This window comes from Nycticebus coucang, chromosome 22, assembly GCF_027406575.1.
Source record: "Nycticebus coucang isolate mNycCou1 chromosome 22, mNycCou1.pri, whole genome shotgun sequence".
In the NCBI taxonomy this organism is placed as follows: domain Eukaryota; kingdom Metazoa; phylum Chordata; class Mammalia; order Primates; family Lorisidae; genus Nycticebus; species Nycticebus coucang.
This window is the reverse complement of record NC_069801.1, coordinates 21,685,672-21,700,999: the sequence shown is the minus strand read 5'-3', so window position 1 is coordinate 21,700,999 and position 15,328 is coordinate 21,685,672. Positions and strand designations below refer to the sequence as shown.

The window sequence follows — 15,328 nt, the reverse complement described above, 5'->3', positions numbered from 1 at the left end:
TCATGAAGGGACATGAAGGTGCTTGCAAAATATGGAAGAAAGGCATCTGTTTAAAATGTATAGACACTGTATTTAAAACAAACTAGGATCAAGCCTGTAACTTAAAGCTGCTAGTCAAATCCCAAAGAGATGCAAACATTGAGACTGCTCAATAGTTAAACCCATTTTATTAATTAGTAATATGTTATTAATAATAGCATATGGCCACCACATATTGAGTACCTACTATATGCCAAGAATTTTGCCATATCTGGTGCATACATTCTTTCTAGTGTCACAACAGTCACATGTCCCTTACTTTACAGATAAGGAAATTAAGGTTCAGAAAAGGTCTACCTAGCACCAAAGGCAACTTTATTTTTGCCCTCATACTATCTTTATACTAATACAAAGTCCTTTCCTATTAATAAACAAAACAAAACAGAAATACCAACCTGTTCTGAAGTAGATAAAGGAAGGGGCAAGGACCCTAATTCCTTTAGCAATTCATTTGTTTCCTTGGCGAGCTGATTTGTGGAGTGTTGTAAATGTTGCCTAAGAGAGAAAAGGTATGTTTCAGGATATTGTCACTTCTTGACAGAGGTTATACGCAGAATCACATTGTTCTCAGAGTATTTCACAATGCAGGGAAGAAATGGTCCCCTAGATGCCCAGGTTCACAATAAAATTTCCTAAATATTACCCAGATAAGCCCACTTCAAGGCATCTTCACATTACTGAGCAGAAAGAACCTGCTTCAAGAACCTGCAACAGAAAACACCTGTTCAGGGAGGCACAGATCAGAAGTTTTAACTCTTTGGAGAGAAAAGAAAAGCATATCAGAAGTTCTCATAAAAATATAAGAATAGCAAATGCCACACACACCTAAATCTAATGATGTTAACACACTGAACTCTCTCCTAAAACTCTCACATTTAGGCTTGGCACCTGTAGCTCAGTGTCTAAGGCGCCAGCCACATACACAGAAACTGGCAGGTTTGAATCCAGCCCCAGACCTGCAAACAACAATGACAACTACAAACAAAAAAATAGCCAGGCATGGCTTGGCACCTGTGGCTCAAGTGGCTAAGGCCCAAGCCACCAGCCACACACACCTGAGCTGGCAGGTTCAAATGTGCCTGGGCCTGCCAAACAACAATGACAGCTGCAACCAAAAACTAGCCAGGCGTTGTGGCGGGCGCCTGTTGTCCCAGCTACTTGGGAGGCGGAGGCAGGAGAATCACTTGAGCCTAGGAGTTGGAGGTTGCTGTGAGCTGTGATGCCACGGCACTCTACCCAGGGCAACAGCTTGAGGCTCTGTCTCAAAAAAAAAAAAAAAAGCCAGGCATTGTGGTGGGTGCCTGTTGTCCCATCTACTTGGGAGGCTGAGGCAAGAGAATCACTTAAGCCCGAGAATTTGAGGTTGCTGTGAGCTGTGACACCATAGCACTCTACCCAGGGCAACATAGTGAGACTCTGTCTCAAAAAAACAAACAAACAAAAAACCTCTCACATTTAATTGCCCAGAAGTTCAGCATGATTAGTGTCTGTCACAGTCCACTGATTAGAATCCAGCACAGATGGTTGGATGAAATGTGCATTAAAAGCCTACCTGTCCTAGGGAACAACTTCCAAAGTTCTATTCCCACATTTTTGCTTAAAGCTGGTTCTTTGTCAGCTTTATTCTTAACTCCCTACCTGTTCTTTATACTTCACTTTCTAGCTCTTATCTCCCAAAAAAGAAGCGCGAATGTTTAAAAATACATGAAGAATGGAGAAGGAAGAAAATTAGAGACAGAAGAACATGTAATATATTTTCATTTTTATTTTTTGTCTGAGACAGAGTCTCATTAGAATATGTAATATATTAATTGGGACTGGAAGTAGTAGAAATATTAAAAAAGCTCCTTTCACTCATGGTTTCTTCTACTTTCTGGACATTTCTACAAAGACTTTATGGGAGAAAAACCAAACACTATGGTCTGAATGGCTGTGCCCCCCAAAATTCATAGTTGAAATCCTAACCTCATCGTGATGGTATTAGGATGTGGGGTCCTTTGAGAGAAGATTAGATTGAGAAAGTGGTGCCCTCATGAAAAGAATCAGTTCTCTTATAAAAGAGGCTCTAAAGAGCTGCCTTGCCTCTTCCACCCAGTAAGGGCACAGCAAAAAGGTGCCATATATGAAAAAGCAGGCTCTCTCCAGACACTGTACCTATCAGCACCCTGACCGTGGTCTTCTCAGCCTCCAGACCTATGAGAAATACATTTCTGTTGTTTATAAACTACCCAGGTTAGGGCGGCGCCTGTGGCTCAAGGAGTAGGGCACCGGTCCCATATGCCAGAGGTGGCAGGTTCAAACCCAGCCCCGGCCAATAACCAAAAAAAATAAAAAATAAATAAACTACCCAGGTTATAGTATTTTGTTATAACAGCCCAAATGAACTAAGGCACCACACTACTAATTATTAATGTTTTTCCACTGCAAATGGTCTCTAGGATAAAAAACAAGGAAGTCAAAAACAAGAGGGGGTCAATCTGGGGCTTGAATACCATAGAGAATGCTACAATACCCAGAGATGTTTACCATCTCCCTGGAAAAAAATCAGTAAATTTACAGTCATCCTCTCCCTTCACAATGTCTAGGATAGGAAACAAAGAATATTGCTTAGTCTTGGCTTAGCGCCCATAGCACAGTCATTACAGCGCCAGCCACATACACTGAAGGTGGAGGGTTTGAACCCAGCACAGGCCAGCTAACCAACAATGACAACCGCAACAAAAAATAGTCAGGTGTTGTGGCGGGTGCCTGTAGTCCCAGCTACTTGGGAGGCTCAGGCAAGAGAATCGCTTGAGCCCAAGATTTTGAGGTTGCTTTGAGCTGTGATGCCACAGCACTCTACCAAGAGCGACATAATGAGACTCTGTCAAAAAAAAAAAAAAGAATATTGCTAGGTCTTCTAGATGAGGATTAGAACTTCCCAGGTGTGGTGGCTCACACCTGTAATCCTAGCACTCTGGGAGGCGGAGGCAGGAGGATCACTTGAGGTCAAGAGTTTGAGACAAGCCTGGTAACAGCAAGACCCCATCTCTACAAAAACAGAAAAATTAGCCAGGCGTGGTGGTGCACACCTGTAGTCCCAGTTCCTTCGGAGGCGAGGCAGGAGGATCATTTGAGCCTAGGAGATTGAGGTTGCTATGAGCTAGGATGATGTGATGGTACCTAGTCAGGGTGACAGAGTGAGACTCAGTCTTTAAAAAAGAAAAATGGGCACGATTGCAAGACTTTGTCTAACAAATGCAATCTGTGTAACCTGGTTTCTTGTACCCTCAATGAATCCAACAATAAAAAATAAATAAAGAAAAGGAAAAAAAAGAAAAAAGAAAAATGGGGCTTCCCACTTGTAACCCCCTTGTGCTGCTAGAGGTTCTGTTCTCCCTTTTTTTGCTTTCCACTCTTGCTAATCATGCGTATCAATCTTTCTTCATGTTAATATACTTTGTCCTGTCGCTTAAAAAAAAATATGAGTCCCAGGCAGTGCCTGTGGCTCAAAGGAGTAGGGCGCTGGCCCCATATACCAGAGTTGGCAGGTTCAAACCCGGCCCAATATTACATTACACACGTACATGTGGCACTCCCTCAGTATCTGTGGGAGATTGGTAACAGGACCTCTAGCAGATATCAAATCTGTGCACACTCAAGCTCTTGATATAAAATGGTATAGTATTTACATAAAACCTATATACATCCTTTGAATCACCTCTAGGTTACTTATAATACAAAAAAAAAAAAGGAGGGAAAGTTGGCAATGTAAAGGCTATGTAAATAGTTGTTTTATACTGTTTAGGGAACAAGAAAAAAATCTGTACATTTTTAGTAGTGATGTAGTTCTTTTTTTCAGAATGTTTTTGATCTGTGGCTGGTTGAATCCATGGATATGGAACCCATGAATATGGAAGGCCAACTATGGCTGGAACTCCAATTAGACTAGATCATCAGGAGTCCTATGCCAAAGAGGCGGCTCATCTAGGCAGAGTTGTGAGCTGAATATAATTTAAGAATTGTAGGGCGGCGCCTGTGGCTCAGTGTGTAGGGCGCTGACCCCATATGCCGAGGGTGGCAGGTTCAAACCCAGCCCCGGCCAAACTGCAACAGAAAATAGCCGGGCGTTATGGTGGGCACCTGTAGTCCCAGCTGCTCGGGAGGCTGAGGCAAGAGAATCGCGTAAGCCCAAGAGTTGGGGGTTGCTGTGAGCCGTGTGACGCCACGGCACTCTACCCAAGGGTGGTACAGTGAGACTCTATCTCTACAAAAAAAAAAAAAAGAAAGAAAGAATTGTAGGAGTTCCCTTCTCTACTTCCCTAAATTGTTCCACTAAAACTGCCCAAGGGGAGAAAGAACCAGAGCTCAAGGACTTTGACAGGCAATAGAGATCGCGATCATTAATACACTTTGTTTTCCCTCTTGTAGGTACAGCTATTACCTCATGACCCACTGCCCCTCATTCTGACTTCACAGACCTAAAACCTAAGCTGCCACGCAGCAAGGACATCAAGTGTGTCCTCATAGGGCACTCACAAAGTCAACCCTCTTACAAAGATACTCACAGATTTTCCTGTAGTTTGCTTGAGTCCTGCTTAGTTCCTAGTTGGCTCATCAAATTCTTTATCTGAGCAGCTGGGGAGAGAGGGGAAAAATATTTATTTAAATGAAAAATACATTCATCGTGAACCCCCTACTTCTCAGATGCACCGGTCTCTATATCCAGAATAAGTATATGCAACTCAACTAATGGAAACCATGTTATGATCAAAATCTTGTCATACATACTCCTCCCAAAATAATTACAAGGTTCACCTTTCTCCTGTAGAGTAACTATGTCACCAAGTAAAAAGTCATGCTTTTGCTTATCAACCTTTGCTAACCAGACCTCCTATGGCACTGGTAAAGAGACTTCAACACTACTGGAAGGACCTTGATACCAAATATCAATTTGCAACAATAAAACATTGAAATCCACCAATACACAATAATTTTTTTTTTTTGCAGTTTTTGGCTGGGGCAGGCACCCTACTCCTTGAGCCACAGGAGCCGCCCAATACATAATAATTTTTATATAGCAACATCTTTTGAAAAACAATGTACATCTATCATTAATAATAAGTTAACCACTGATTGAGCACTTTTATGTGCCAGGGACTATATCAAGAGCTTTTTATATATCCCCTTATTAATTTTCAGAGCAATAGTCTAAAGTATATATACCTTCATTTTGCAAATAAGAAAATATAGTTAGAAGGATTAAGTATCTTATACAAGTGTACACAATTAATTAATATGAGGTCATAATTTTAACCCCACGTACATGAGACTTCTTTGGCTGTGTTCTTTCAACTATACTGTATATATCATGACACAGTCAAGTAAATATGATTTTGTTTACATCCTTAACTTTTCCTAGATATACACTAAAACTATGAATGGACATGTTTGTTTGTTTGAGCAGAGTCTCACTCTGTTGCCCCAGGCTAGAGTGCCATGGGGTCAGCCTAGCTCACTGAAATCTCAAACTCCTGGGTTCAAGCGACTTCCTGCTCCAGCCTACTGAGAAGCTGGAACCACAGGTGCCCACCATGACACCTGGCTAATTTTTCTATTTTTAGTAGGGACAGGGTCTCACTCTTGCTCAGGCTGGTCTGAAACTTTTGAGCTCAAGCAATTCACCCCACTCCGCCTCCCAGAGTGCTAGGATTCCACCGTGCACTACTGTGGAATGAGCCACTGTGCACAGCTGGACCTTGTCTGCATCTTGGACATTTAAAGACCTAGTCCGGCTGGGCACAATGGAGACACATGCCTTACAGTCCCAGCTATTTAGGAGACTGAGGTAGGAGGACTACTCAGCCCAAGAGTTTGAGTTCTAGGCAACATACTGAGGTCCCATTTAAAAAAAAAAAAAAAGGGCAGCACCTGTGGCTCAGTGAGTAGGGCTCTGGCCCCATATACTAAGGGTGGCGGGTTCAAACCCGGCCCCGGCCAACCGTAACAAAAAAATAGCTGGGTGTTGTGGCGGGCACCTGTAGTCCCAGCTACAGGAGTTGGGAGGTTGCTGTGAGCTATGTGATGCCTTAGCACTCTACAGAGGGCGATAAAGTAAGACTCTATCTCTACAAAAAAAAAAAAAAAAACCCTAGTCTGGGCCAAGAAAACAGAGGTCCAGAGGAAATGATCATCTGTCAATAGGGAGGAATAGTCTAACACCAGACCAGCCTGCCTGGGACTCTGAACATCCCTGTCCTACACTGATTTCACAATAGGAATAGACTCCTTCATTTCTTTTGTGCCTTGTTTTCCATTCTTTTTCTTTTCTTTCTTTTTTTTTTTTTTGAGACAGACTGTCACTTTGTTGGTCTCGGTAAAGTCCTATGGTGTCATAGCTCACAACAACCTCAAACTCTTGGGCTCAAGCAAACCTCTTGTCTCAGCCTTCCCAGTAGGTGGGATTACAGGTGCCTGCCACAATACTCAGCTATTTTAGAGAAGGGGTCTTGCTCTTGCTCAGGCTGGTCTCAAACTTGTGAGCTCAAGCGATCTGCCTATCTCAGCCTCCCAGAGTGTTAGGATTATAGGTACATGCGTGAGCCACCGTGCCCAGACATATTTTCCATTTTCTTTATCTGGTTAGTGGGCAGAGGGGAGAGATTGATTCATTCATAGAGATTGGTAGTTTTGTTTTGTTTGAGACAGAGTCTCACTATGTGGCACGAGAGTCGTAGTGTCACAGCTCACAGCAACCTCAAACTCATCAGCTCAAGCGATTCTCTTGCCTCAGTCTCCCAAGTAGCTGGGACTACATGAGCCCACCACAACACCTGGTTATTTTGGTTGTAGTTATTGTTGTTTGGCAGGCCCGGGATGGGTTTGAACCCGCCAGCTCCAGTGTACGAGGCTGGCACCCTCGCCTCTGAGCTACAGGAGCCGAGCCTGGAAGTTAGTTTTATTATCTTTTGTTTGCTTGCTTGCTTGCTTTCTAAAAGCATTCATTGTCTTGTATTACAAGTAGCTGGTGTACAGAATGCACTGACAGATTACTCTTTGCCTAGAGGAAACATGCTTTTCTTTGAGTTTCGATAGAACTTTGAGTGATAACATAACACAATAGGTATAAGGTTCTTTCAGCCAAACTCAGTCTCCTTTGGAGAGCCTTTCCTATCTTCTCTGGATTAATGTCAAAATTTCACTTATGAAGCACCAGACTGCTAAATAACTGGCTTTGTGGAAGAAGACAGGAAAAGTATATTGTATAATTTGTGATTTTTTTTTTTTTTTGAGACCGAGTCTCACTATGTCGCCTTAGGTAGAGTGCCATGGCGTCACAGCTCACAGCAACCTCAAACTCTTGGGCTTAAGCGATTCTCTTGCCTCAGCCTCCCAAGTAGCTGGGACTACTGGCACCTGCCATAACACCCGGCTATTTTCTGGTTGTACTCGTCATTGTTGTTTGGCAGGCCCAGGCTGGGTTCAAACCTGCCAGATCCGTTGTGTGTGGTTGGCACCCTAGCCACTGAGCTACAGGCACGGAGCCATCCAGGCCAGGTTTAAACCCACCAGCCCCACCACTGGTACATGTGGCCAGTGCCCTAACCACTGAGCTACGGGTACTGAGCCATAATTTGTGATTGTTATAGGGACAATTACAAAATATGCTCCCATGCCTAATGTGAAAGAACCCTCCCTTATTGGAATTTCAAAATTAAAAATTATTGTTCGGGGGGGGGTGGGGGAAGGGAAGACTAGAGAGAGGGAAGGACGGAGGGGGATGGGGGCGGGTCACAGTGTATGACACACCTTTGGGGGAGCAGGACACAATTATAAGAGGGACTTTACCTAACAAATGCAATCAATGTAACCTGTTTCTCTGTACCCTCAATGAATCCCCAACAATAAAAAAAAAAAAATTAATGTTTGAAGGCCAGCCATGATGGCTCACAACTGTAATCTCAGCACTTTGGGAGACCACGGTGGGAAGATTGCTTGAAGCCAGGAGTTTGAGAACACCCTGGGCAACAAGTCTCTAAAAATAGTGTTTTAAAATTAGCTGGAGCATAGTGATATGCACCTGTAATTTCAGCTACTCTGGAGTGGGAGGCTGAGGTTGGTGGATTGCTTGAGCCTAGGAGTTTGAAGTTGCGGTGTGCGATGATTGTATTGTATTGTACTGTATTGTATTCCACTATGGACAATAGAGTAAGACCCTATTTCTTAAAGAAAAAAAAATTTATTATCGGGTGGTGCCTGTGACTCAGTCGGTAAGGCGCCGGATCCATATACCAAGAGTGGCGGGTTCGAACCCGGCCCCGGCGGAACTGCAACAAAAAAATAGCCGGGCATTGTGGCGGGTGCCTGTAGTCCCAGCTACTCGGGAGGTTGAGGCAAGAGAATCGCTTAAGGAGCTGGAGGTTGCTGTGAGCTGTGTGATGCCATGGCACTCTACCGAGGCCAGTAAAGTGAGACTCTGTCTCTACAAAAAAAATATATATATATATATATATTTATTCTCCTGGCCAGGTGTGGTGGCTCATAATCAATCTGTAATTCTAGCACTTTGGGAAGCCAAGGTTGGAGGAGTGCTTGAAGCCAGAAGTTTAAGACCACTCCGAGCAAGAGTGAGACTCTTTCTCTAAAAAAAATAAAAAACTGGCTGGGCGCCATACCACAGCAACTAGGGCACCGGCCACATATACCCAGGGCTGGCGGGTTCAAATCAGCCCAGGCCTGCCAAACAATGCAACTACAACGAAGAAATAGCCGGGCGTTGTGGTGGGCACCTGTAGCCCCAAGAGAATTCTTAAGCCCAAGAGTTTGTGATTGCTATGGCACTCTACTGAGGGCAACATAGTAAAACTCTGTCTCAAAAAAAAAAAGAAAAGAAAAGAAAAAGAAAAACTAGCCAGGTGTGGTAGTTTACGCCTGTAATCCCAGCTACTCAGGAGGCTGAGGCCAGAGAATCACTTGAGCCTGTGAGTCTGAGGTTGGAGAAAGCAATGATTTTGCCACTGCACTCCAGCCCAAGCAACAGAGTGAGATCCAGTCAAAAAAAAAAAAAAAAAAAAAAGGGTGGGGAGTTGTTCCAAATTCACTCCATAGTAATGGTGCTCTTTAAAATGAAATTTTGGGGGTCATAGTTATACTCTTGTCCCCAATTCTAATTTGGTCATCAAGATCAGTAAAAAAGTAACCTAAAATTTCCTACATACCAGTTACCTTACAATAACATTGACATGTTATTAGTCCTTAAGCCTGATTTTCAAAAAGCAAGGATTAGGCAAAATTCTTCTAATTGATTTTTGGGTGACTCTACAATCCAGTCCTTAGCAGCATGTACAAGTTATTTCTCCCCTTCCCAAAATCACTGCATCATTGCAATAATTTCCAAAGAGTCTAGAGAATATAAGTTGGTAGTACTTCAAGTTACAATTTTACCTTATATGGGGACTATGTTTTCCTATTTTTTAAGACAGAGTCTCACTATGTCACCCTCGGTAGAGTGCTGTAGCATGATAGCTCACAGCAACCTCTAACTCTTGGACTTAAGCCAGCGGTTCTCAACCTGTGGGTTGCAACCCCTTTGGGGGTCAAATAACCCTTTTATAGGGGGTCACCTAAATACATCCTGCATATCAGATATTTACATTACAATTCATAACAGTAGCAAAATTATAGTTATGAAGTAGCAATGAAAATAATTTTATGGTTGGGGGTCACCACAACATGAGGAACTGTATTAAAGGGTGACGGTATTAGGAAGGTTGAGAACCACTGGCTTAAGCGATTCTCTTGCCTCAGCCTCCCAAGTAGCTGGGACTATAAGCGCCCACCACAACCACCCCGGTTATTCTTCTGTTGCAGTTGTCATTGTTGCTTAGCTGGGCCTGGCTGGGTTCAAACCCACCAGCCTCAGTGCATGTGGCTGGTGCCGTAACCACTGTGTTACAGATGCCAAGCCTGGAATGTCCTTCTTATCTAAGTCAAATGGTAATCAGGATATTATTAAAGCTATCAACTGGCCAGCCATAAAATAATTTAGGAAAGAGAGCACTTTCCTGAGCACTTACTATGTACAAGACACTGGGCTAGGTACTTGAAAAACATTAACTTATTTGACCCCAGCAGCCTGTTACTGCATATGGATGGGCACACTGAGCTCAAGAGAGTTATAAAACTCATTTGTCTATTCATTTTGAGTAGAGTACACTATTCTATCTGTTCTATGCCCTAGGACTGTGGTCCCCAACTCTGAACTGGATCTTGTTAAGAACTGGGCGGCACAGAAGGAGGTGAGCAGTAGGAGCAAACCTTCATCTGTATTTACAGTCACTCCCCATCGCTTGCATCACCGCCTGAGCTCCACCTCCTGTCATATCAGCAGGGGCATTAGATCCTCACAGGAGCACAAGCCTTACTGTAAACTTCGCACATGAGGGATCTAGGTTGCACGTCCCTTATGAGAATCTAATGCCTGATGACCTGAGATGGAGCTGAGACAGTGATGCTAGTGCTAGGGAGCAGCTGCAAATACAGATTATCATTAGCAAGAGGTCTGACTCCACAGAGACCATAAGTCAATTGTTTGCAGACTCATATCAAAACTATCCCCTTTACCCATAGAAAAACTGACTTCCATAAAACCAGTCCCTAGAGCCAAAATGTTGGGGATTGCTGCCCTACAAGACATTTGCTTTCAAGCAGTTTGCATTCTAAGGAAAAGAAATAGATAATAAACATACATCAGATGGTGATAAGTGGCATAAAGCGGAATAAATTTAGGCAAGGGCTGGAAAGACATGGGTGGCAGAGGGTACCAGTTTATACAGTATGCCCAGAGAGACTTCTCAAAAGTGACACTGAGCAACGATCTAAAGGAAGTGTAAGATTAAGCCAAGCAGCTACTTCAGAGAAATATACTAGGCAGAGAGAGTAATTAGTCCAAACCAAGGCAAGAGTACTTGGAGGAACAGCAAGGAAGCCTGGCAGGCTAGTACAGAGTGAGTAAGATTAGAGAAGTAGCCAAAGAAATAATGGAAAGCCACATTAGATAGAACCTTGTAAAAAAATGTTTTTGGTAGAGCCAAGTTTTTTTTTATAGAGACAGAGTCTCACTCTGTTGCCCCTGGTAGAGTACTGTGGCATCACAGCTTACAGCAATCTCCAGCTCTTAGGTGATTCTCTTGCCTCAGCCTCCCAAGTAGTTAGGACTACAGGTGCCTGCCACAATGCCCGGCTATAATTTTTTTTTTCCAGTTTGGCCGGGGCTGGGTTTGAACCCGCGTCCCTCAGTATATGGGGCCAGTGCCCTACTCACTAAGGCACAGGCGCCACGCTGGTAGAACCAAGTCTTTTCATTGCCTAGGCTGGTCTCCAACTCCTGGCCTCAAGTGATCTTCCTGCCCTAGGCAGGAAGTGCTGGGATTACAGGCAGGAGGCACCACACCCCACTGCACAGCCTTGTAAACAATTATAAGGACTTTGGAGTTTAATGAAATGGGAAACCACTGATGGGTTTTGAGGAGTGTGTCATAACAACCAGAATTCAAACCTGGGGCTAATTCCAGTGGCTACGTTCTTTGTGCCACACATGTTCTCTCCAAAGGATGACTTTTAATAGAAACAGAATGTAGTTACACAGGGCAGGCCTGGATTTCCCAGTGTTCCACTTAGCCCCACCCTACTTATCTGATGCCTCCCTCACTTAATAAATTGCTCTTTGCTCCAGATAGGCTGATGTCCTTGCTCTGACCGGCTCCCTTTCCCAACTTCCTTCCACTAACAAGAATATTCCTCTGTATTCACCAGAGTCCAGCAGAGTGCCAGGCACCTATCTGATACATAAATTACTGATTATTTAGTATTTAGTCTCCCTTTTACACTAGTCACCCTTTTACATTTTGGCACTCTCTTTGAGGTAGAAGTTATGAATATAATATAGCTAAGAATAATGAGACCTAAAATCTAGCAACTCAATAACTCATATTTTATATCAAAGAACTGTATCTTTCATAAGCCTAAAGCACAAGAAGGAATTAAATGTTTACCCATGTACTTATTTTCACTTGGCTGTAATTAAAATACCTAAAAGAAAAAGTGATACTTTTTGGAAATATTTTTACCAAAATGAGCCTAATCTAAGAGTTTTCTAGTCAACTTGGTTGATAAAAAAAAATTGCTTTTCCAAGCATTCCAGTAAATAAATGCTCTTCTTTAGACTGATGTTTCAGCATTTTGGATTAAAATAATTGGGTATCTTCTATAAAATGATACATAATCCTAGAAATCAAATGACTAGGTCAAATGTAATGATAAGTCCTTCAGTTCCATGTAACCAATTTTGTTTTTATTTTTGTTTTTTGAGAGAGTCTCATGCTGCTGTCTAGGCTAGAGCACCAGGGAGGTCAATCTAGCTCACAGTAACCTCAAACTCCTGGGCTCAAGTGATTTTCCTGTCTCAGCCTCCCAAGTAGTGGGACTACAGGCATCTGCCATGACAACCAGTTAATTCTTTCTATTTTTAGTAGAGGTGAGGTCTTGCTCTTGCTCAGACTGGGCTCAACCTTGTAGGCTGCTCTCAAATTCTTGGCCTCAAGCAATCCTCTCAGAACTCCCAAAGTAGGGCTCATGCCTGTAATCCTAGCACTCTGAGAGGCCAAGGAGGGTGGATTGCCTGAGTTCAAGGGTTTGAGACCAGCCTGAGTAAGAGTGAGACCCCATCTCTAAAAATAGCTGGGCGTTGTGGCAGGTGCCTTGTAGTCCTAGCTACTTGGGAGGCTAAAGCAAGAGAATCGCTTGAGCTCAAGAATTTGAGGTTGCTGTGATCTGTGACACCACAGCACTCTACCAAGGGCAACCAAATAAGACTCTGTCTCAAAAAAACAAAACAAAACAAAAAACTCCTTTAATAATTAAAAAAAAAAAAAACTCCCAAAGTGCTAGGATTGTAGGTATGAGCCACATACTCCCTTTCTGATCTCTATTACCTCCATTTTTTAAATTTTCTTCATGCAGATGTTTGGTCTTTTTTACCCCCTGACCACTCATGTTTAAAATCATTCCCTGGCCAAAACTTTTAAAAGAGTATGAAGTAAATCAATTTGTACATTATAAAATGTACAAACTGTACATTACAGTTAACATCTACAATAGGAACTATTCTAAATTGAACACTTCTTTTGTGTTTCCAGCTGATAACAGCAGAATCTGAATCTCCCCTCAAACTCTCAGGCTCATGAGATCCCTGGCCTCAGTTTTTCTTTCTTTTTTTTTTTTTTTTTTAGTAGAGATGGTGGTCTCACTCTTGCTCAGGCTGATAAATTCCTGAGCTCAAGCAATCCACCTGCCTTACCTTCCCAGAATGCTAGGATTATCGGAGTAAACCACCGTTCCCGGCTCTCCAAATGAACCTTAACCTAAATCAAAGTCAAATACTGAAAGCAGCTACCATCACAGCGGGTAAAAAATTTCTCTCCATTTGACAGAATCTAATTCAGTATAACAAAAAACAAATTCAACAACAAAAAAAATTATTTACACCAAATGAGACAATGATAAGTCTATATGGTAATTATGACAATGAAGTCATCTCAGTGTTTTACTCCGAAAATTAGGTTTACATTGTTTTTATATAACTACAATGAAAATTACCTAACTTTTAAAAAATAGCCACTGTACTACAGTAATAGTAAATCTCTAAACTGAAAATAGTTCCTAAATATCAAAGGTATAATGTTCCTTTTACCATTCCAGTGACAAAATATGTAATGGTTAAGAGCAGAATCTCTGAATTAAGGGTATGTTAGATTTTTGGTTCCCACTTCCTAGCTGAGTGATCTTGAACAAAAGGCCCCACTCCTCTGTGCCTCAGCTTCTTTACCTAAAAAATAAGAACACAAGAGAACTTTCTTATGGTTGTTGTGAAGATGAAATGAAATAATATGAAGCTAAGTTTAGAATACTATCTGGCACATAACAGCACTCAATTAAGGACAGGTATTGTTATTGTCAAGCTCAAGTCTAAGGAAAATGTACTTAGCAATGATAAAATCAATTAAGTACATATTGAATGCCAACTATGTATCCACTGCTGTGTCGGACACTGTGGCTAAAGAGGTGTGTGTTTTATCTCCACAAAACTAATAGTGATTTCTGTAGTTGGAGTGACAAGGTCAAAAAGCTCAAATTAATTAAAGAATACAAAATATAACTAAGTGCTAAACTCTGAGGGAAAAGTGCTTGCAAGATGATAGCTAACATTTATTAAGCACATACCATGTAGCAGGCATTGTTGAAAGCACTGTACATAAATTATCTCATTGAAGCCTCACAACCCTGTGAAGTATGTTATTATTAACTCTACTTTATCAAAGAGGAAACTGAGAAAGAGAGAGGCAAAGCAATGTCTAAGAAGCAGATCAAGGATGCAAACCCAGGCAGTGAGCCTCCTAAGACTGCCCACCAAACTATTAAACAACAATGGAGCAAGGGTACTGAATGTCTACTATGTGCCAGGTACTACACTAGGCACTTTCAAACATCCTCGTTTAACAATTCTATTTATTTTACAGATGGGGCTATTGATTAAAGAGAAAATAACCTGCTCAAGGTTAACAGTACAGTAGTAGAAGATCAGATCTGTTAACCCTAACAACCATGATCTTTCTGATTTCACTTCATTTTTTGAAAGCAAAGGAAGACTTCATTCCAAAGGGCAGAACTTAAACACAACTCAAAGGATAGGATTTGTATAATTTCGTTAGCCAGTGAGGTATGAAGAGGAAAGATATTAAAGAAAAGAAGAACATAATGAGCAAAAACTTGGACCAAAAAAATAGAGTTGAGGGATGTTAAGAAAAACAGCCTGTCTATAGCAAAGAGGAGGAATAGAAAATATGGCTAACTTGGGTTAAGATCACAGAGAGTGAAAGGAAGGTGGAATGTTAAGATCTGATGCAGGAAACTACAGAAAGCTACCATAGGCTCTTGGAGAAGTGAGAAGTATAATGAAAACAGGATTTTAGACACACTGCTCAGAGTATTACCAGGGTGAACTAGAATGGTGTGAAACTACAAAAACACTAGGAGTATGCTGCTGGAATGCAGATGTTGAGCTGATGAATACTTAAGAGGATGGCAATGAAATATAAAAAGCAGGGGACAAATACGGAAGTAACTTTGAAAGAAGAACCCACAAGATTTCATTATAATCAAATTTAAAAGTTCATAGGCTGGGCGCGGTGGCTAAGTGCAATCCTATAGCACTCTAGGAGGCCGAGGCAGGTGGACTTGCTTGAGCTCTGGA

General features: G+C 42.0%; 1 protein-coding gene across 1 annotated transcript in view; it reads right to left on the bottom strand.

The window, feature by feature from the left end:
- STX12 (syntaxin 12) overlaps window positions 1–15,328 on the bottom strand; it is a 45,521-nt gene that overhangs the window by 26,279 nt on the left and 3,914 nt on the right. Inside the window, exons 2-3 of the mRNA XM_053575817.1 lie at window positions 4,587–4,656; window positions 435–534 (exon numbers count right to left, since the gene is read on the bottom strand). Of these exons, the coding sequence (XP_053431792.1) occupies window positions 435–534; window positions 4,587–4,656 (170 nt within the window). The remainder of the gene's footprint in view (window positions 1–434; window positions 535–4,586; window positions 4,657–15,328) is intronic.